Genomic DNA, 19069 nt, shown 5'->3' with positions numbered 1-19069 from the left:
ATCTAAATCATTCATTTTCATTCTCCCACATAAGCATCAATGTAACCAGTCCAACAGCAGTTTTATACCTGCAAGCACATATTCTAACTATAGTTGAAGTCTTTCAGTGCTTTCCTTGTTAATGACATGCAAATTACTGACATTAAACCTCTTAGAAGTTACTTAAATCTCAAATATTTGACTTGATCTACTCTTCCCCAAACTTCAACTGTGTGGACAGCTTCAGCAAAACCGTAATCAGAACAACTTAAAATAATTAGAACAACAGGCCTTAAAACATCAGGGCACAGTATGATTCAGAGGAACTGTATAAGACAACCAAAAGGCTGATGTCAGGCCGCTCCACTCTAAGTTTGTAACAGCTGGCATTACAGCTACAGTGTAGAGTAATGCAGAACCCCTGGAAAACACTTCAGCTCACAGGCAATTGGAAGACAAATCAATATTTCTCATAAAAAGCTAGTAGGACTTTCCTATGTTGTGTCAGGGACTGCAGTGTAAACCAGAATCCAGAAAAGCAAAAGATGCAGCAACTTCCACAAAGCTTCTTAGGGAAACAGCATACATCTCACCCATTATTTATTAGATACTTGACAGCATTTAAGACTATGCTTTCAGTATTAAAAAAAAACAAAGGAAGCAACTTCTGTTCTGTGGCAGAGGTGACATAATTCTATAATCCTGCTGTCAGCCTAAACAGCTACATTTGCCACTTCCTCAGGTAGTACTTGCATAAATTAGGTTTTCCGTTCAGAAACACACTATGACAAAAAACATTTTTACCTAGCGAACTTGCAAGCTGATCAAGGCTTCCAATATCTTACAGCAAATCAGCCACACCTCTCTTCTTTAGAGATTATTTCTAAATCGGTAGCATCTAGGCAATTTAGTGCTCCACTTTCTCTCTTAAGACATCTACACATAAAACTCATCCCCAGTTACAAACAACTACTTTTGCTCTTCTGCCTAGTTATCCACATTACCAAATTACCATAGTATCAGTCTGCATCAAGATCCATAAAGGGATAGCAGAGATGAGGCAAATCTACATTACTTGCATAAAATTTCTATGCAATATATGGTTATAGCACACCAATGTGTCTCAAAGCCAGAAGTTTCAGTCACTTTCATGAATACTAATTTTTCTCTCAAAACTTAAAAGCAGGATAAGTAGCTGAATTGGGAGGAAAAAACCTAATTTAATTTTCTAGGTAGAAAAGCAACATTAAGACGTACAGCCATAGCTAAATGCATCTGAAATTCTACTGATATCATCTAATTAAAAGGAGGCAAGCAAATACAAGGAATAAAGAACAGGGATGCAAGCAGCAGGAGATAACAACTAAATTTAACTACAACTATTTTCAGTGCCTACACTGAAAACAGTATACAAACAGTATAGAAAAACAACTTTAAAATATTTTTAAACAGTTAAGCATGTGATTAAGCCAAACCTCGGTATTAACAACTATCTACCTACCCCTTCTGCCTTAGACACTGCTCTCTATAGCAGCACCAAGAACAGAAAGTGGTGTGAAATACACAGTAAGTGATCCAAAATACACCTGCATGGGATAGACAGTGCATGTCCTAAACTTGTAAGTTGGTTTTACACTCATTTTGACATGTCAGTCTTACAAAACTGCATTTTTTAAGCAAGTACGCCCTGCTGCTAAATCAAGCAATTGTTGAATGAATGTAAATTACTTCTATAGCCCAGGAACTTCATACCAAATTTACATCTAAAGTGTAATCAGGACTGGAGCTAAAACTCAAATTATGGACTTAGTTGAGCTTAAACTGTTCAAAAGTAGAAACTAAGCCTAATCAGATGCTGGTATTCAACCAGTCTCTGCAGCCACAGAAACACAAGAGAGCTGCAAGAGGATCTAACAGAAAAGGCAAGTCCATTTAGGGCAAAAGCTCCAGTAAACTACATAAACACTCGTTTCTCCATGATAGGCAGCTCCATTTCCAGTTTCTCCCTTCTACCTCTTGAGGCCACAAAACCAGTCCTGTAAGTATTTCAGTAACAGCGCATCTCTGTTGGTAGCCCAAGGCAACCAGGCAGATCCATTATGTGGTGGCCCAGCTAGATACGGAGACCTCCCTCGGACGACTTCCTCACCTCCTCTCCATTGTTTCTGTAGGGTAGACTGACAGGCAAATGTACCAAGTACCATTTTGTACCCTAACATAGCATGTTTAGGAGGTAACTACCGTTGTCTCTTCTACTCGGTCAATCTCTGAGACTCGAACTAATGCCTCAGCAGCACACCTGAGAGGCTGAGCTGGAAACAGGATAGTATTTGCCATTCACACAATGCCAACATTCTCTGTGCTACCATCATGGGTCATTGAGCTACAAATGAAGCCATTCTCCGGAAAGTAGATCCAAAGTAAAAACAAGAGAACAAGGATTTCCAAGAGAATGACATAACTCAGGACTGCACATAATCTGTTACATGTAGGATTTTGTTCCTGTTCTGAGCTCAGCTTACAATCTTTGCATTGGAATCATTTGTGTTGACTACACACAGTCTGACTTAGCTTTTGATTTTCTTCCTCGCATATCTCTGGCTTAGCACTTTTAAACAGATCATGACACATCACTGCATTATTGAAATAACCTTCTGATTTGTAAAATCCCTTCAAAATTTCTCTTTCATTGCTCTTCTGTTTAGTTCCTCTCAATAAAAACACATCAGTCTAAGAGCAAAGAATCATAAAGTAAATTCAACAGCACCCTGACAGTCAATCCACAACAGCCCAAGATGCTGCATTAGCTTCTCTCACTGTTGTTCACTGCAGACAGCAGAGATTCTAACTACACCTAAGAAGGATCAGACTGTCATAACTTCTTGACGGAGTAAAATGGTGGATACAGAACAGGTTTTGCAATGAAGAGAAACTTGTGTCTGCTGATTCTTGGAAGTTTTGGCACAAACACCAATAACGTTTTAGGTAGAGTTAGTTTTCATGCTTTTATCTTTTACTTCAGTCAGTTTTGTGGTTTAATGACATTTTTGTTTTAATGGCAGCTAAATTTAAAAAAAAGTCATTCCTTGCAGTTTGACTGTTAGTATTTTTATAAATTAATTAACTTTTGGTTATAAAAATGCCCTCTTTTCCAACAGTTTGAGTTTGCCTCAGTCATAAAAAAGTGTATGAAACAACAGGGGAAAAAAACCACCACTCCACAAGTTAAACCAGAGTTCCTAGAAAAGCTAATGAATTCCTACTTCTTGGTCTATTGCCAGTACAAAGAACATAGCTTTGAAGTCAGATCACTATTAATTCACAGCGTCTGGGATGAATGTGCTCTTTCGAACTACTAAAGTGAGCATTTTCTTACCAATGAAACCCAGCTGAGAAAATTCTAGAATCATCCAATCTTCAGAAGCGAGCTGAAGTGCAAAATTTTTTATTGTGCTGAAATAATTCTGCTTGACAACGATGTCATCTTCAAGCTAGAGGAAGGCAGCAGTGATATCAACATAAATAATAAAAAAAGCACCACCTTTTACAATAGGAAAAAGTACAACTAGGAAATACTGATTTGTAGTATCTTGCCATAGCCATGTATTTCTAACGCAAGCGCTGCTATAAAATCCAGACACTATAGCCAAGAATAACTATTGTAGGGGTCACAGTCTGTCTATTTGAGGAGAATTAACACAGAATCTTTCTGTAATAAGAATCTACAAATGTATCTCAGTTTATTACTTCATTGCTTTTCTAGCTTCTCTCTTCAGAGAGTAATCATCCATGAAATACTGTTAGACTAAATGACATCATCAGTAGAACAAGCAGAATATCTGTATTATTTGTATGCAAATGTGACTGTCTTCACTGACACACCTAACAGCATTAAAAGAGCTTCTTGTCTCAGAGGAGAAATTTAGAGACATGTTGTCTACAGAGGTGGAATTAATTTCACCTGGCTTTAGCTGTCCAACAGAAGAACAGGTGCATAGTCCAAACCAATCACCTAGTCCGGGCAGCAGAACCACCAAGACGGGGTGCTACAATCCCTTTAATTCATACCAAGTGCAGGCCGCTGTTCTAAGGATCCTGCTTCTCCTGTCCTTCCTCCCAGTGCATTCATGGACTCCCCCTTGTGCTGACACCAATATTTGTGCGGCTGCCTAGTTTCAAAAGGACTATCTCATGTCACTGGCTGTGCAGCTTCCAGGAGAATGGAGTCTCCAACAGATGTCAGAGAGCTGTCATAGTTTTGTTAAAACCCGAGTGGGGCTTTATACCCAAAGGACACAGTCCAAAAATCTAAATAAGGATCATAAGCGCAGTTACTCACTAAATCTGCAATACCTGTAGGTAAGGCTTCTACTTCAAAGCAGCAAGACACAACAGGAATAATTCTGAGCTAAATTAAAGAATTGTTTAACTCGGTTCTTAAAAACCTCTTTAAAAAAGAAAAGAGAACAAGGCTAGCAACACATTGAAAACATATCTATACACACAGTCGTATTAAAATGACACTGCACCTGCCTTCAAAAGAAAGTAAAAATGGATTTTAGTTCAATATTCAATCAAATCTATGCTGATGGTTTTTGCCTAGGTGACTCATTTGGGGGACAAGGAAAAAACAGTAGTTAAGCTGTCTGCATTCCTTCACGTTTTTCACTAAGCATCTTAAGATAAAATAAGTCACGTAGGACAAATTATTTTCTACTTCAGAGGCAGTGTCCTCCACAAATCACTTCCTCATATACTACAACCTCCATACTTAATGCTGCTCTTTAACTATGGAATCAAGTTATCTCTGTTCTGTGCAGGTCCTTCTGATGTGTACAACAGCCTAATTTCTAGAGACTCATTTGAAAACTTTCCTCAAAACAAAGAAGAGATATTTACCTGAATGTAATAAACCCCCTTTTTCTGGGCATACATCATAAGAAAACAATAATCCAAGTTCTGTTTTGTTCTCCATCTGAAATTAAATTAAAAGCTTAAGGATTATGAAAAAAAGTTATTTCAATGCAGCCTGGGAATGCAAAGTGAATCACACTACGAAGAATGATGCATATTAGTGAAATGTTAGGACAGCTGCTTTTGGCATTGCTCCCTCAAGATATCCTCTGTCTGAAAAAAAGGAACAAAGCCTTCACCTTATGCTTTAATACAGACATAAAACTGGTTTAACTTGAATCTGATTTTGTGAAAACTACCTGACATTCACTAAAAACACGTGCATTTTAAATGGTAATTCAGTAGGCATTACTGGGTTTTACACTGTATTTTAGGAAGAAAAAACAGTAAACAAAGAAAAAAAAGAGTATCAAGTCTCAGTTCTCCCAAAATTTAACATTAAATGAATTCAACCAAGCATAGCATTAGGCTCTGATAATGCACAGAACAGCACACAGATAGGAATGAGATGGATTCACAGAGCACTTTTAGCGTCTCCATACTTTCAAGAACTACAGTAAGAAAACATTTCAAGAATTCACATCCCACTTGCCATTTCATAAACAGAGTGTGGGTGTGGGAGAAGATGGGAAAAGATCTGAGGAAATAAACTAACCTCACTCTCTCTTTTGAGTCTCCAAAAGTCTCTTTCAAGTTTGTTAAGTCAGGATAGTAAGTTGCAGGAGGGGCTATTACTTCCACCAAGCCAGAATTGATCTCTGTAGAAAACCTGTCAATAGAAAAAGTCACACGAGACTCTGTAGACCTTCTGCTTGCTTTGTGTCCGTACTGTTAGTGTGTCTGGTTACAACAATGACTTATTCAAACAAGGCATGTAAAATAAAAGTAGTATAAAAAAAAGTATTGTTCTCCTTAGCATCTTTTTCAAAGCAGATAGAATTCTGATTGTTGGGCAAGAGGCTAACTAGAGTCTAAACACTTATTTTGGCTTTTTTTCAGAACCTAGTGATTTTTTTCTATAGTACTCCCATTTATTGTTTTACAATTTAACTGACTGAATCACTGCCCCTTAATCTGTCATCTATTACTTTTTTGTTTGAAAGTCCAAACTCTCAAGAAACAAAAATGCACAATCTCGTATTTCCAGAACACTTTTTTTAACTTATCACAACCTGATTTAGGGGAAAAAGAAAAAGCAAACCACCAATAAGTTAAGAAATCCCCCCTTAAAATTACAACTTACTCTTTTTCCAGGCTTGCAACAACAGTGTTAACATAATCAAGATCAGTCTGGAAAAAACAAGCACAAAAAACAAACAGAATACTTAACAGTTTGGATCTACATTTTAAAAGAACCCAGTAAAATAAACACTGGAGGTAGCTGTACTTAAAAATCAATTTCAGTGTATAAGACATTTGAGTAATATAGGAACATACCACAAATGTAACTATGTCTTAGGTCTAATGGGAGAAGAAACAAATTTTTTTTGTAAACAGAGGGGAATAATATCTGTCTCATATCTGCACTTTAACAGACAGCTCTAATCTAACTGTTGGATTTTCTTGCAACCTCTCATGCTCTTAATGACAAAATGATTACTGAGCATTCATGTAGGAAGAACTTATTGTTATAGTAATAATATAGATTAAAATACTAGCAAGGAAAGCTTCTGGAAAACAGTGTACTGAACACACACTCTTCTTTCAAAAATACATCTCCTAAACTCTGCATTTAAAACATGGATGCCCCAAACACAGGCAGCAATGAACATGCTGTTTTCCTGACTAGTACTGATTTTTTTGCATCAGAGACTAAACTTGAAGCACTATCAATCCTATCAATCACCTGGTTCTTAAAGATGCACAGATTCTAAAAATTACTTGTTGGTTAAAATACAAATCGTGACATTCTAGAAAAGTCTGTATCGTCTAACTTGTCAGAACTGGCAAATTATTCAACCTATTTACCTGGTTGTACACATACATTCCAGGAAAAGAGTTCCCGAACTCATAAATGTGACTGAAAACCCTAGTCTTTGTTATACTCACTAATCTAATAATTTGACACACTATTTATCAATTTTCAAAAGAAAATTTACAGTCCATAAATCAACCCAGATTCTGGTGGCTCATGAGTGTTCTGGAGGAACAGCTGCCTTTGAAATGCTGGAAAGAAAGGAACAGTTCATACTTTTCCTGATGCATTTGTAATGCAGGTTATCATTAAAGTATTATACACACAGAGAATAAATCCCTCCCAAGCATTTCTACAGAACCACTAATCTTGTTTGATAAAAGTGCTTACCCTTTGATTTTAAAACCCACCATTCATATTTTTAAAGATTTATTTGTATAAGATCCAGCATAATGCCATGATGCACACTTTTTCAAAAAGGACAACAGTGGGTTTCTTCCAAAAGCAGGTTCTGAATACTACAAGAACATGTCAGTAGAAATCATCTGTCACAAACGTTTCACACATGTTTTCTTCATAAGTGCTATGCCTAGTGCTGGACAGAAGTTCTAATAAGCAGATAAGGCATTCACAATTTAAAACTCATGCTACAGTGTGTTCCACACAAGGGAGACTCACAAGTCCATATGGACCTTGATAGATCACTAAGTCACAGTCCATGCAGACAAGGATTGTTCACACACATTCCTGCAACAGAGTTTAAGACATAACTTCTTCTGCTGTGTATAACAGTTGCAAATCAGTGACCTAGTGACTACCTAAAAATAATTCTAATATATCCATCTTCAAATGAAACATTTTTTCATTTCTTAAACCTTTTAAATATTAAAAATACAGAAATTGGTTTTTAGTCAGCATATGAAAGACAAACGTTTGAATTTCCAGTTGCCATGCCAAACTTCAGTTACCTAGTCTAGCATTAATAACTCAAATACTTGTTAAAGTCCATACTGTAACTGCATAGAAAAATGCAAGATTTTTATGTATAGATATATACACACAGACACAGCAGAAACACAGCTAGTTTCTATAAACTCTTCCAGAGATTTTAAAAAATACCAAACTTCATCCCAACTGGAAGCACATATCTGGCCACAAGCCTATGCCTCAGTGCAAGCCTCGTTAGAGTTAACATAGTTTTGACCTGTTTTGCAGATACACCATAAAGCTTTCCTAGCGCTTTTAAAACTTTCCTTATACATAACTTACCACAATCAGGAAAAAAAAAAAGAAAATCTGGAATAAGAGGCTTTTTCCCTTCTTCCCCTTATTTGTGTCCATCACGCAAAGGGTCAGCAGCTTCCCTGTCAGAGCTGCAATCCCGATAGCTTTGTGTTTAAAGAGAGGTAGCCTGTAGCCTTTCAGCCTCATATTGCAATCTGTGCTGCTGTCAGACAAAGTGAAGGAGGTCTGGTCTAGCTGCGCTGAACACGAGACACAGCAAATACCATAGCTGGTTTAGTAGGTAACCTTCCTTCTGAATCAACAATCACTGCATCAGCATAGTGCAAAAGGAGATACCACTTTTAGAACAAAAAATACCCACTGAGATCAAAGGAGTTCATGCCATTGTTTGCATGATCAAATGTCTTAAAAACTTGATATCCTGCCATTATTTCTAAATAAGCAGTTGTACTTTTATCTACCACCAGCATCTGAGATTCAGAACCAGGATTTCAACACCAAACTCTTTGCTGCAGGATAGCAGGTTGACTGTCATCTTTCCGTATCAGAACTTCCAGAGGCAACCAACTCCTCTCATTACCGAGCCTAACACTAAGCAGGATCTTCGCCAAATCCCTTCAGCTGTGGACATGTCCCAGGAGGGTGGCACTTGTAAGTTATTTCAAAAAACCTCATGAAATAAATATGGGACTGTGCAATAAATTTGATCAAGCTGTGACTATACCCAAGGAAAAAGTAAAGCATGCAGAAGACTTTGTAGGGTAGCAATGGAAGGAAATCCAGACTAGCCAGGAAATTGCTCTAACCTAAGGATCTTCCAAGCAGTATTAATAACTGTTAATAAAAATTTAAAAAAAAAGTGATGGAAAAAAATATCTTTTATTGACCAAAATCTAGTTTCCATTTTTGAGGAAGAAAATTATTACTGCCTTGACAAAGTAAGACCTAACAACCACTTTATCAACCTGCAGAACATGAGATTACTGAAAAAAATTATGAACTCTATATAACATGAAGAAGCAATGTCCTTATCTTCTCCAGGAACCTTAAACAGGACAAGACAAATCCAGATGAATCGAAAGGAAGTCACCCATGAAAAACAAAGTGTAACTATTGTTTAGGCTTCCAGTAAAGATCATCCAGTAGATACTACATGGACTTTGGAGCAGCTATGATGAACTTAAATTCTGTTTCATGGTATCAGTGCTGCTTGCAACTATTGAAAGGAAATGTCACTGGTGATCCCAACTAAAGCAGCACAACCTGTAAGACTACAGCTATGAAAGTTTTTTTCTACCATATCAGAAAGCAATAACAAAACCAGAATTTTTCCTTCATAAAACTCTTAAGGTTGAAGATTAAATAATCCCTAGGATTTCTGGACCCGAGACAAAGCAGCAAAAAATGAACATTTTAAGAACTAGCCCTTTAAAGCAATTAAATGCAATATTGTGATAGGCCACAACCAAAGAGTTAACAGCACCAGTCACAAAGATGCATCTTATCAATGAATCACATGAAGCCTTACAAACAAGTTTGTCCTGTTAGGTGGATCTCTGGGAACTAATGAAATGCATAAGTAGGGGTGGTTATTTCAATATCAGCAGTTCAAACCTTTCCACCTGTTCCTTCCTCCTAAACACATGAAGTGACTGATCTCTTAAGAAAGCACGAACATCCTCCTTTTTTCATTCATACCATATCAGACCAAAGACTGATCCAGGTCAGCATCTTGCTTCCAGCAGTGGCAGCCATGAAAAGACACACAACAAAGAATAAGGACAGGACAACCATACATAATACTCCCTCCTGCTACCATCCTCACTCCAGCTACCTTCAATTCAGATTACTTCCTGAGACAGATGTGATATTGTGTACTTAATATTCCTCAGTAGACTCCTCTTCAAGGTAACTCACCAGTATCCCCCTGAGCCCATCCAGACTTTCAGCAAGAAGATCTTAGCTTGAGATCTATGGAGTTTCATAAGCCTGTGAACATGGCAACATTTAAGGTTTAACTCCTTGCATCAGCAATTTTGATGAGATGCACATACAGAGTGCTTTGATTAATCCTTCTCAAAGAAAACTCAGAGTCCATTGTGGAAGAAAATAAAGTTTCAGACTGTCAGCAAAGTAAGTTTTTAAATTTCTTCAAGTTTTGTAAGATGGTGCACTTCAATTCTCTAAAGTACCTTCTCTAGTTTAGGTGAGGCTGCATTTCATATTTGCAATTATTCTAAGTTTGTCTGAACAAACATTGTTATTCATAATACACACACAAAGAACCTGAGCAGCAATGAACTTCCCAATCTTTTTTATTGATTTTTATGAGTGAGCATGTGTAAAGTAGTAGAATATATTAGCTAGCAGACAAAATGAAGCTAAAAAGTTCTGATTAACAGCTAGCCAACTATCACACAAAACCAACTTTTCTAGTTTTAAGAATCAACCCTTTCATACTGTTAAATCCTACCTACTTCATAGCTCTGAGAATGACAGAGAGTGGGTGGACTGTTTCTCAAAATGTAAGGAAAACCTTGGCATTTTAGACCAAAGGTCTGTTTGCTGCCTTAGCCAGTAGGACAGACATAGAAAAAAAAAAAAAAAAGAAAAAAAAAGAAGATGCAATCACAGAGTATCTCAAGTTGGAAGGGATCCATAAGCACCATCAAGTCCAACTCCCTCCTCCTCGCTGGATGACCTAAAATTAAACCATATGACTAAGAGTATCATCCAGATACTCCCTGAACTCTGACAGGCTTGGTGCTGTCACCACTTCCTTGGGGAACCTGTTCCAGTGACTGATTGCTCTCTCAGTGAAGAACCTTTTCCTCATGTCCAGTCTGAATTGTCCCTGATGCAGCTTCATTCCATTTCTTTGTGTTCTGTCACTGGTCACCAGAGAGAGATCAGCATCTCCCCCTGCATTGCCTCCCTTAAGGAAGTCATAGTCTGTGATGAGGTCGCTCCTCAGTCTTCTCTCCAAGTTTAACTAACAAAGTGACCTCATCCACTCCTCGTAAATCCTGCCCTCAAGGCCTTTCACCATCTGATCACCTTTCTCTAGACACACTAATACTCTGATGTCCTTCTTACACTGAGGTACCCAAAACTGCACCCAGTACTCAAGGTAGGGTCGCACCAATGCAGTGGAGAGTACAATAAACAGGGTACATAGAGAATGAATCTTCCTTGCCTTCATGTACCTCCCAGTTCTTGGTAATCAACAGTTCATAATTCCTAGCCCTGACTGGTATCCATACCGTTACATTCAATAGCTCCTCCTGGATCTGGTCTTTGTGAATTTGCATGATTCATTTCAGAACTCATTGACTCGCTTGTATTTTACAACATCCAGTAGCAACAATGTCCACAATTTAGCTACATAAAAAAATACTGTCTTTGCTTCAGATTTTGCCTCTGAATTTCATTTAGCGGCACCTAGATTGCACCTGTATCGCCACCTCAAACTGAGAATCAGTTATAATCCATATATATAAAATCTAAACAAGCGCAACACTGGGTTCAATCGAGGTTGGAGTCAGACAGAGCAAGTGCACAAACACTCTGCATTAGACCATGCAAGACGTGGTCTTGTACTCTAACAGTACCAACAAGACATGGTACTGCTAAAAGAAACAAAAATAGCCTTGAACTTCAGACATCTTATTTCCATTATATTCCTATCCCCGCTTTTATTTCCTGTCTCACCCCTCCTGCAACAACTTACCTAGTGATACTGGATACATGACAAAAAAAGTTGTCCTCAGTTTGCCACTAAGCACTACTCTTACTCCAAATCCCATGACTTGTCCACTCAATATGTTCATGAACGCTGGACTTTGACAATATAAATTGCTACAGAATGGCAGCTGCCATGAAAAATGAAACCGTATGAGTCAACACTGACATCTGGCTAGTGAAAAACTTCACTTTCACATTAGGTTCTCCAAATGCAGTGAAACAAAATCCCACCAAAACCCACAAAAAAAGCAAGTAAAACATGATGGAATGCCATGATACAGTGCACGAACAAAGTAATTGTAGTATTTTCTTGTTCTGGAGGTTTGACTTGCAACCTTAGCTTTTTTTAAAGCTATAATTTTTAAGAAGCATCTTGAAATGCTCTGCAAAATGTGCAAGTTTTCATCAGCTTTGAGTAGGGGGGTGGCACTAGATGATCTTCTAAAGTTCCCTTCCAATCTCAGTGATTCTTCGAATCTCAGATACTGCTTTAACAGACCAAACCTCTCTTTGAATTAAATTTCTATTTCAGTTGTCAAGAAGAGTCAGTTTTAAGAAGAGAAGTGCAAACAGAAGCAGAGATGGCACTAAAATCCAAAGATTTTTTTTTTCACAAGTCAGTAGGAAAGGAAATTAAAATGCAGAATACCGAAATACTACAGATACAGAGAAGGAGGGCAAATTTAGATATTAACTGTACAGTACATTCTAAACAATGTGGTTTATCTAGGCTGTTAGATTATCCAGATCTTAATTCTTAAATGGAATTAGTTAAAACTTGCTTCTAGTAGATTTAAGAACATCTTCGAAAAAAAGAAAATACTCCCTGGGAAACAACCATGCTAATCTGCAAAGCATGGTCATTTCATTACTTACTGATTTCTACAATTTTATTTGATTTTTCATCATCCCTGTAGAATAGGGGTGGAATAATTTTACAGTGTGTTTTAAATAATAACAAACAATGAAAAACTGAACTGCCTCCAGAAAAGGCAAAGTAAACGTATATTTGCCTTGAAATGGTGAAAGTACATATGAATATAATTACCTATGTACAAGGCATTAAACTTCATACAGGAAAAAGCAGCCACCAAAGTGGCAATTTGACCTATTTTAGGGTATTTATGCAGTAAAGAAAAAGGCCTAAGGAATAAAAGTGCAGCAGTGGTTTCCAGTGGTTGCAGTAGTGTATGGATATAAACAAAGCCTGTGGAAAAAGGTAATTAATATATGTAAGAGTTCCAACAAATGCAGCTGAAAAAAAATTATTTTCAGGAACACAGTATCTGCTTTCAGGTCTGAGGCAGCAAGTTCAAGTTAAATACAGGCAACAAGATGCAAAGGAAAAAACAGGAAAGCAGAATGCTGTCATAACATAGTCATCTAATGTCACATAAGCAAACTGTAGCCTCTGTGCCCTGCACGAGCTAATGACTTCATCCCTCCTTTACTGAAAGTCCACACGCTACCACACAGGTAAGAAATACCCTTCTCCCTCCAGTCATTCCTGTGATTAACCCAATTCAGTTCAGGACAGGGTTTCACAACGGAAAGCCTTCTCCAGCAGTAACAGGAATACAAGTATATTCTTGTACCATTCCATTCTCATTTCTTCTTACCCTTGAGCCCTGCATGTCAGCTCCTTGATCGTGAGGGCATACAACCACAGGGATTGTGCTGTGAACCATGCCACCACATCAAAGAACAAGTTCAGCTTTTAAGAAGGCCAACCAGAACAAAACAAACAAACAAATGAAATAATCAAGGGACAATTTAAAACAGAACATTCAGATGCAAGTTATGTTAGTGTCATACAGCCTTCTATTAATTTTACGCATATTGCAGATGAAGCCTGGTTTGCAGAGTCTGAAAGAAAGCAGCGTATGTGGCCTGGCAACCTAGGGAAACTTCTTGTCCTTGGCTGAGCTTGTAAATCATTCAAAAGGTCTACATCATTTGTTTTCCAGAAGATAGGTAGTTACTGTAAACAGTCAAAAGCACCCTTCTATGATATGTGTTCTTTATTTGGAGGACAAAAGGGATTTGTCCTCATTCCCTTTAGGCCAAGGCAGACCACAGTAGCAAAATCAAGTGCTGTACAAAACTCAGTGTCAATTCAATCACCTCCAGGTATGAAGTCACCTGCTAAAATGCTTCTAAAATAAGATTATTGCTGTCACTTTCCATCTCACAAATACACTAGACATTACCAAAGAGATCAGACAGAACTCTGTCTGTTAACAGTGACATTCCCTTACCAGAAGCATCAGATAGTTACTGTGGCCCAGGTGTATCTCAGAAGGTATCTTACAGATAGAGAAGCATTTCAGTCATTCAAGTCTAGGGCTTGAGAAAAGAGTACAATTCTGAACTTTATTTTGTTGCTGAGATACTAAATTTGTCTCAGGTACATAGAAGTCTTCAAATCCTGCCAACAAACTTTTCTTAAATCTAAGAAAGATTTTTACCCCTGGTTTAATCCCATGTAAAAACTTTGCTAGTCACTGCCATGTAGAGAAGAGCATAAAATCCTATGATGGTGCCTGGTATCAGCAATCCATACCCTTTGGGGACTGAAGCTGAGGAGCCAAAGAAGAGGGGATTGCAACAGCAGCTTATATATCTCAAATTCTCACTGACAGGCCCAACTGCCCTTCCAGATGTAAGAGTTGGCAGTATATCTAGAAGCTGTATTCATCCTGACCAGTTTTCAGTGAGATGTCCAAAACAAAGGCTACCAGCTGTGTAGGCCTTTAAAATTACCTGATGAAGGTAACATATCATTTGGCACAACAGCTAGCTTTGATTTTTTGAAAGTGTATATATAACTACATACAAATATATGCATGTATATGCTAAGATCTAATGGTCTTTCTCCAACTCAGGATGTGCAGTCAGATCTCTGGAGGACTAGAAATACACTCTCCAGGGCAGCTCCAGGATGAGGCAGCTCTCAAGTTTTCAACAATTAGCAGAAAGCATGGAACATCTCTGTAGCTGGGATGATACTAATACATCTAAGTTGAGAGCAAGAGAGACAAAATACTCCTTTGTTTTCTATCAAAAGATCTGCTGATCGAAGGGGTCTATAATTCAGGCTGAGAGCATGAAGAGGTGAAAATACAGGCTTGTTTATTTTACTGGAGAAGTCTTCCGTATTGCACTCCAATAATAATACATCCAAAACAGGTTCAGCAAGGTTTGACACAGTATGTTCATTTGGTGCTAATTTGCTGATGTTTTGTTCATACCAGTGCAAAGGACAGTACCTCGCTGGGTGCTTGTGTCACTAACCCAACCAGTACAGAAACTTTTCCAAAGAAATTATAAAGAAAAAATGATTCTCTACAGAAGGAGCACAGAGAAAACACTACTGAAGGTCAGCATCTTTTAATTTAGCAGCCACTGTTTACATAAAAAGATGACACGGTGACAGTAAAAGATAATCAAAACATGCAAGTTTTTCTAGCCTAAGTGAATTGTATACACATGAAACAACAGCATAAGATTTGAAAAAGCAATATGCAAGGAAGTGTAACATATGGCAGTGCTCCAAGAACAAATGGCTGGTCAATTATTGCCAGTGTGTAATCAACAGTGTACAGAATTAGCGTAGTGTCTCCTGATCCTTACAGAAATTATTTGTCTTTCTGAAATTTTTGGTCAAATCAAGGGCTTATCATCTTTCAGATATACACTGATCACTGTTCGTAAAAAAGACTATGCTAAGTGCAGTCACTGCTTAATGAAGTGGACTGACAATAATTTGTGATATATTTAGAACAAGTCCAAGATGCATTTTCTCATGGTAAATGAGATCTCCCTGCCGCAAAAAAAAATACTGCTTAGATACCAGAAAGGTATTTTAATTTCTCATATTCAGTAGAGTGTGTGTGTATACATCTATATATAGTTTTGTTTTCCACTATGATTACGTAAAGTACTTCAAAACCATGTTTCCCGTACTAATTGCAAACCCTATTAAATAAAAATACTAGACAACAATTTTGATCTGGAGTTCACAGTTTCTTAAACCTAGAGCCTACAGTTTATTCCAAAATCAAGTTCTCATACAGAGCACGTTCATGAGATTTGAATCACTTGTTTCAACTCATCTGGTAAGCCTATAAACTAGCTACGTAGTGAAGGGGAATAAAAAGTTAAGTATAGAGGTATATGAATCATGCCTATTTATTAGTCATCCTAATTAATACCTGCAAATTATTCTGCAATAAAGTTATTTTAACAAATTGGAGAACACAGACATATGTCAGTTACTGGGACAATTGCACAGTTTACTGTCAAGCAATTCTAGTAATTATTTAAATTGGTGATTAGAGATCACATCAGCTGAGATATTTTAGAATTCCTTGAACTTCCAGTATGGAAATTTACCGTGTATAATTACATTACTGAGAAATAGCCATACAGTAAATGAATATGCAGATCTCTTCATTTAGCAACCATAATGCATCTATATTTAATAACTCATCTGTTTACACTGTTCATGCTGTTTGCAGAAGGCCATTAGCCTTAATTTTCAACTTGTTTTCTAGTAAAAAAAGTCAAATCTGTAAGAAAGGAGTGAGATTGAACTTCAAAAAAAATGGCAGTATTAAAATAGCTTTTTAGGGTGGTTAGCACAAAGAGATTACAGCCTATGACCATGGTTCCCAGCAATGCTTCTTAAACACCGTCAATTTGATTTCTCAAATAAAGTCAACAAGAAAATAAGAAAATCCTTTTAAAGTAAGATTTTTCACATAAGTCTCCCATAAAAATGTTTTTGTAAAGTCTTGTGCTTTTTCTTGTTGGTACTAGTTATAGACAAAGCACAGATAGTAGTTTTAAGCTTATTAGCAGAATTACCCAAGTCACACTATGACCATTTCTTGCTGTACTTAAACTGAACAGATGTCGAGCAGAGGCACACCTCTTTTCAGAAACTTTTGCCATCATTTTTAATACAAGCCTAGTTGGTCAAAGTTCTAACGTATTTTTAAATAGGCCTTCAGTAATGCACACATATTAATGATAGCAATAATCTAACATATCTTAGGCTAGGAAACCCCACAGACAAAGCCATTTTAAAAACTAAAGCCCTTCCTTTTGTTTAAGAAGAAACAGAAGTCCACCAGGGGAGTAGACCTTCCTTTAAATAACCAGAGAAAATGCTTTGTTTTTCATCTTGCAGAAGGAAGCTGAAATATACAGCATAACTCAGAAAAAAACATAGCATAGTTCAGGAAGAAGTATTTACCATACTATATTAATCATTGAAAGAGTTCCCTGTAGCAATTACAAAACAAACTATAAGATATTGAACCTAAGAAAATATAAAACATGGTCAAAGAAATAGTAAAGCTAGAAATGAAGACATAAAATTTGATGGAGTAAATGAAAAAAAAATTAAAATCTAAAGAATGGTTATAACAAGACAAGAATTTAAACTTAGGTACTTCAAATTTTCCCAGACATTCATGGCTTGCAGTGCCTATAGCAGGTATGTGAGTAAGCACATAGCGCTGCTCTCAAAGAGATAAATACAAAGGTAAGATACAGAGGGTAACAATATCCCACTCCAGAGCAAACCACACAATTCTCCTTGGGCACAGAAGCAATAGCTCCCATGTTAAAATGTTCAGATCCTTCACAGTTACTTATGTAGAATCATGCCCAAGATGAAAGATAATTTCACACCACTCAAAGGAAAAAGTTATTTAGCTAGGGAAAACTTGGGTATAGCACATGGCAGAAACTTGTGCAGCTGGGACACTTTCTTCCTGTTCTAAGTTTTGGAGAAGACAGAGAATCCAATGACAACATAAGAGTCTTCATAGCTCAGAGTTCCTTAAGCAAAACAAAACAAAACTCCATTTTTAAACCTTGAAAGAAGGTGGCAATAAAATTACTCCAACTAACACAGTGAAGAAAAACCCAGTGTTCCAGTCCTCTTGATATTCTCAACCAACAGGTGTTTTAAGAGCATTTTCTGCAGAAAAGCAGTATCTATCCAGACCGATAGCTTTTGACTGACTGTCAAAAAAACCCACAAAACAAAGCAACCTACATTAGAAAACCATAAGAATCAGTTCTCAGGTACAGGTTAAAAGTTTCCCAACTTTTCAAGGAAAGCTTTAAAATGTGCTGATAATAGAACTAGAAGTATTAAAATGCTATCTATTTTTCCACTGATTCATCCATGAATGGACACTAGCTCACAGGATTAGAACTGTTTTCAGTTTTAAATAGAGGATTTAAATTTTCATCTGTGGGATTCGTAAAACACTGTTTCAGTAAAGCACTGTATGATTAGATGGATGAAGGTCAAATATAAATAAATTTACCACTCTTCAATTCAGACTTTTGAGAAAAACATACAGACTAAATAAGTATATGCAATTCCCAGCCCCCAACATAATAGTTTCTGAAAGTACTCCATCATTTTCCTAAATTTGATTTCCACTAAATCAAAGCCAAACTGACCAAACAGTCCAACTGAACGCTGTTTTAATTAACCCATGAAAAAGGTCTGGACTTACAATATCCACAATGTCCAGAAATTAAATCAGTAACAGTCTGTGTCTAACATCTCAAACTGCAGCACTCATTTGATGAAGCACTAAGCAGTAGCACAAAGAAAATGGAAAGAATCCTCCCTACAACATTAGTCCCTTAGCCATTATTTTGACATTGAAGGAATACAGTAATTGGCACATTTCTGTCACTATGTATAAGCATCAGAAGATTTGCAAAATAACCAGTCTACTGAATCTGTGTCCACTATTCCCTTGATAAACAGAAAAGGCTGGGCTCTTGAGGATTGTTTCTGTCAGAAACACAAGACTGATACTGTGTCGTTTTCATGAAAGAAGACAATCACCTGTCTACACCTTGAAGAAAAAGTAGATCCTCATCAGTTCCTGAAAGGAGTGGTATTTGTAAATAAAGGCAGGTTAGAAACTGTATGAAAATATTTAAGTGATTACCTCTCCTATAAAGACAACCATAACACAATCCAGTTTTTCTTCAGGAGACAGCTTATCAATAAGGGAGTGGAGAGTTTCTGTAAGGTAAGATTTGACTTTTCTTTTCACTGTAGGAATTCCCATTACAATGGAAACTGAAATCAAACAAACCAGAAATGTACTTTCAGTGATTTCATACACACGATAGAAAACAACAATCTTACCTCACAATGAAGCATTGCTTAAGAAAGGCAAAGAGTTGAATGACAGAGAAAACAGTACTTAAGAATAGTTTAAAAACATA

The 19069-nt window shown here is 37.1% G+C and overlaps 1 protein-coding gene across 5 annotated transcripts in view; it reads right to left on the bottom strand.

The window, feature by feature from the left end:
• Nucleotides 1–19069, bottom strand: part of MGAT4A (alpha-1,3-mannosyl-glycoprotein 4-beta-N-acetylglucosaminyltransferase A) — an 85284-nt gene that overhangs the window by 29200 nt on the left and 37015 nt on the right. For all 5 annotated transcript variants that reach the window (XM_055703387.1, XM_055703388.1, XM_027813427.2 and 2 more), the window contains 5 exons: nt 18787–18920; nt 6137–6183; nt 5549–5662; nt 4879–4954; nt 3356–3470 (listed from right to left, as the gene is read on the bottom strand). In XM_055703387.1, coding sequence (XP_055559362.1) covers nt 3356–3470; nt 4879–4954; nt 5549–5662; nt 6137–6183; nt 18787–18920 — 486 coding nt within the window. The remainder of the gene's footprint in view (nt 1–3355; nt 3471–4878; nt 4955–5548; nt 5663–6136; nt 6184–18786; nt 18921–19069) is intronic.

The sequence above is a fragment of the Falco cherrug genome, chromosome 2 (assembly GCF_023634085.1).
Source record: "Falco cherrug isolate bFalChe1 chromosome 2, bFalChe1.pri, whole genome shotgun sequence".
NCBI lineage: Eukaryota > Metazoa > Chordata > Aves > Falconiformes > Falconidae > Falco > Falco cherrug.
Note: the sequence above shows the minus strand (reverse complement) of the source record. Positions and strands in the feature narration are given on the sequence as shown.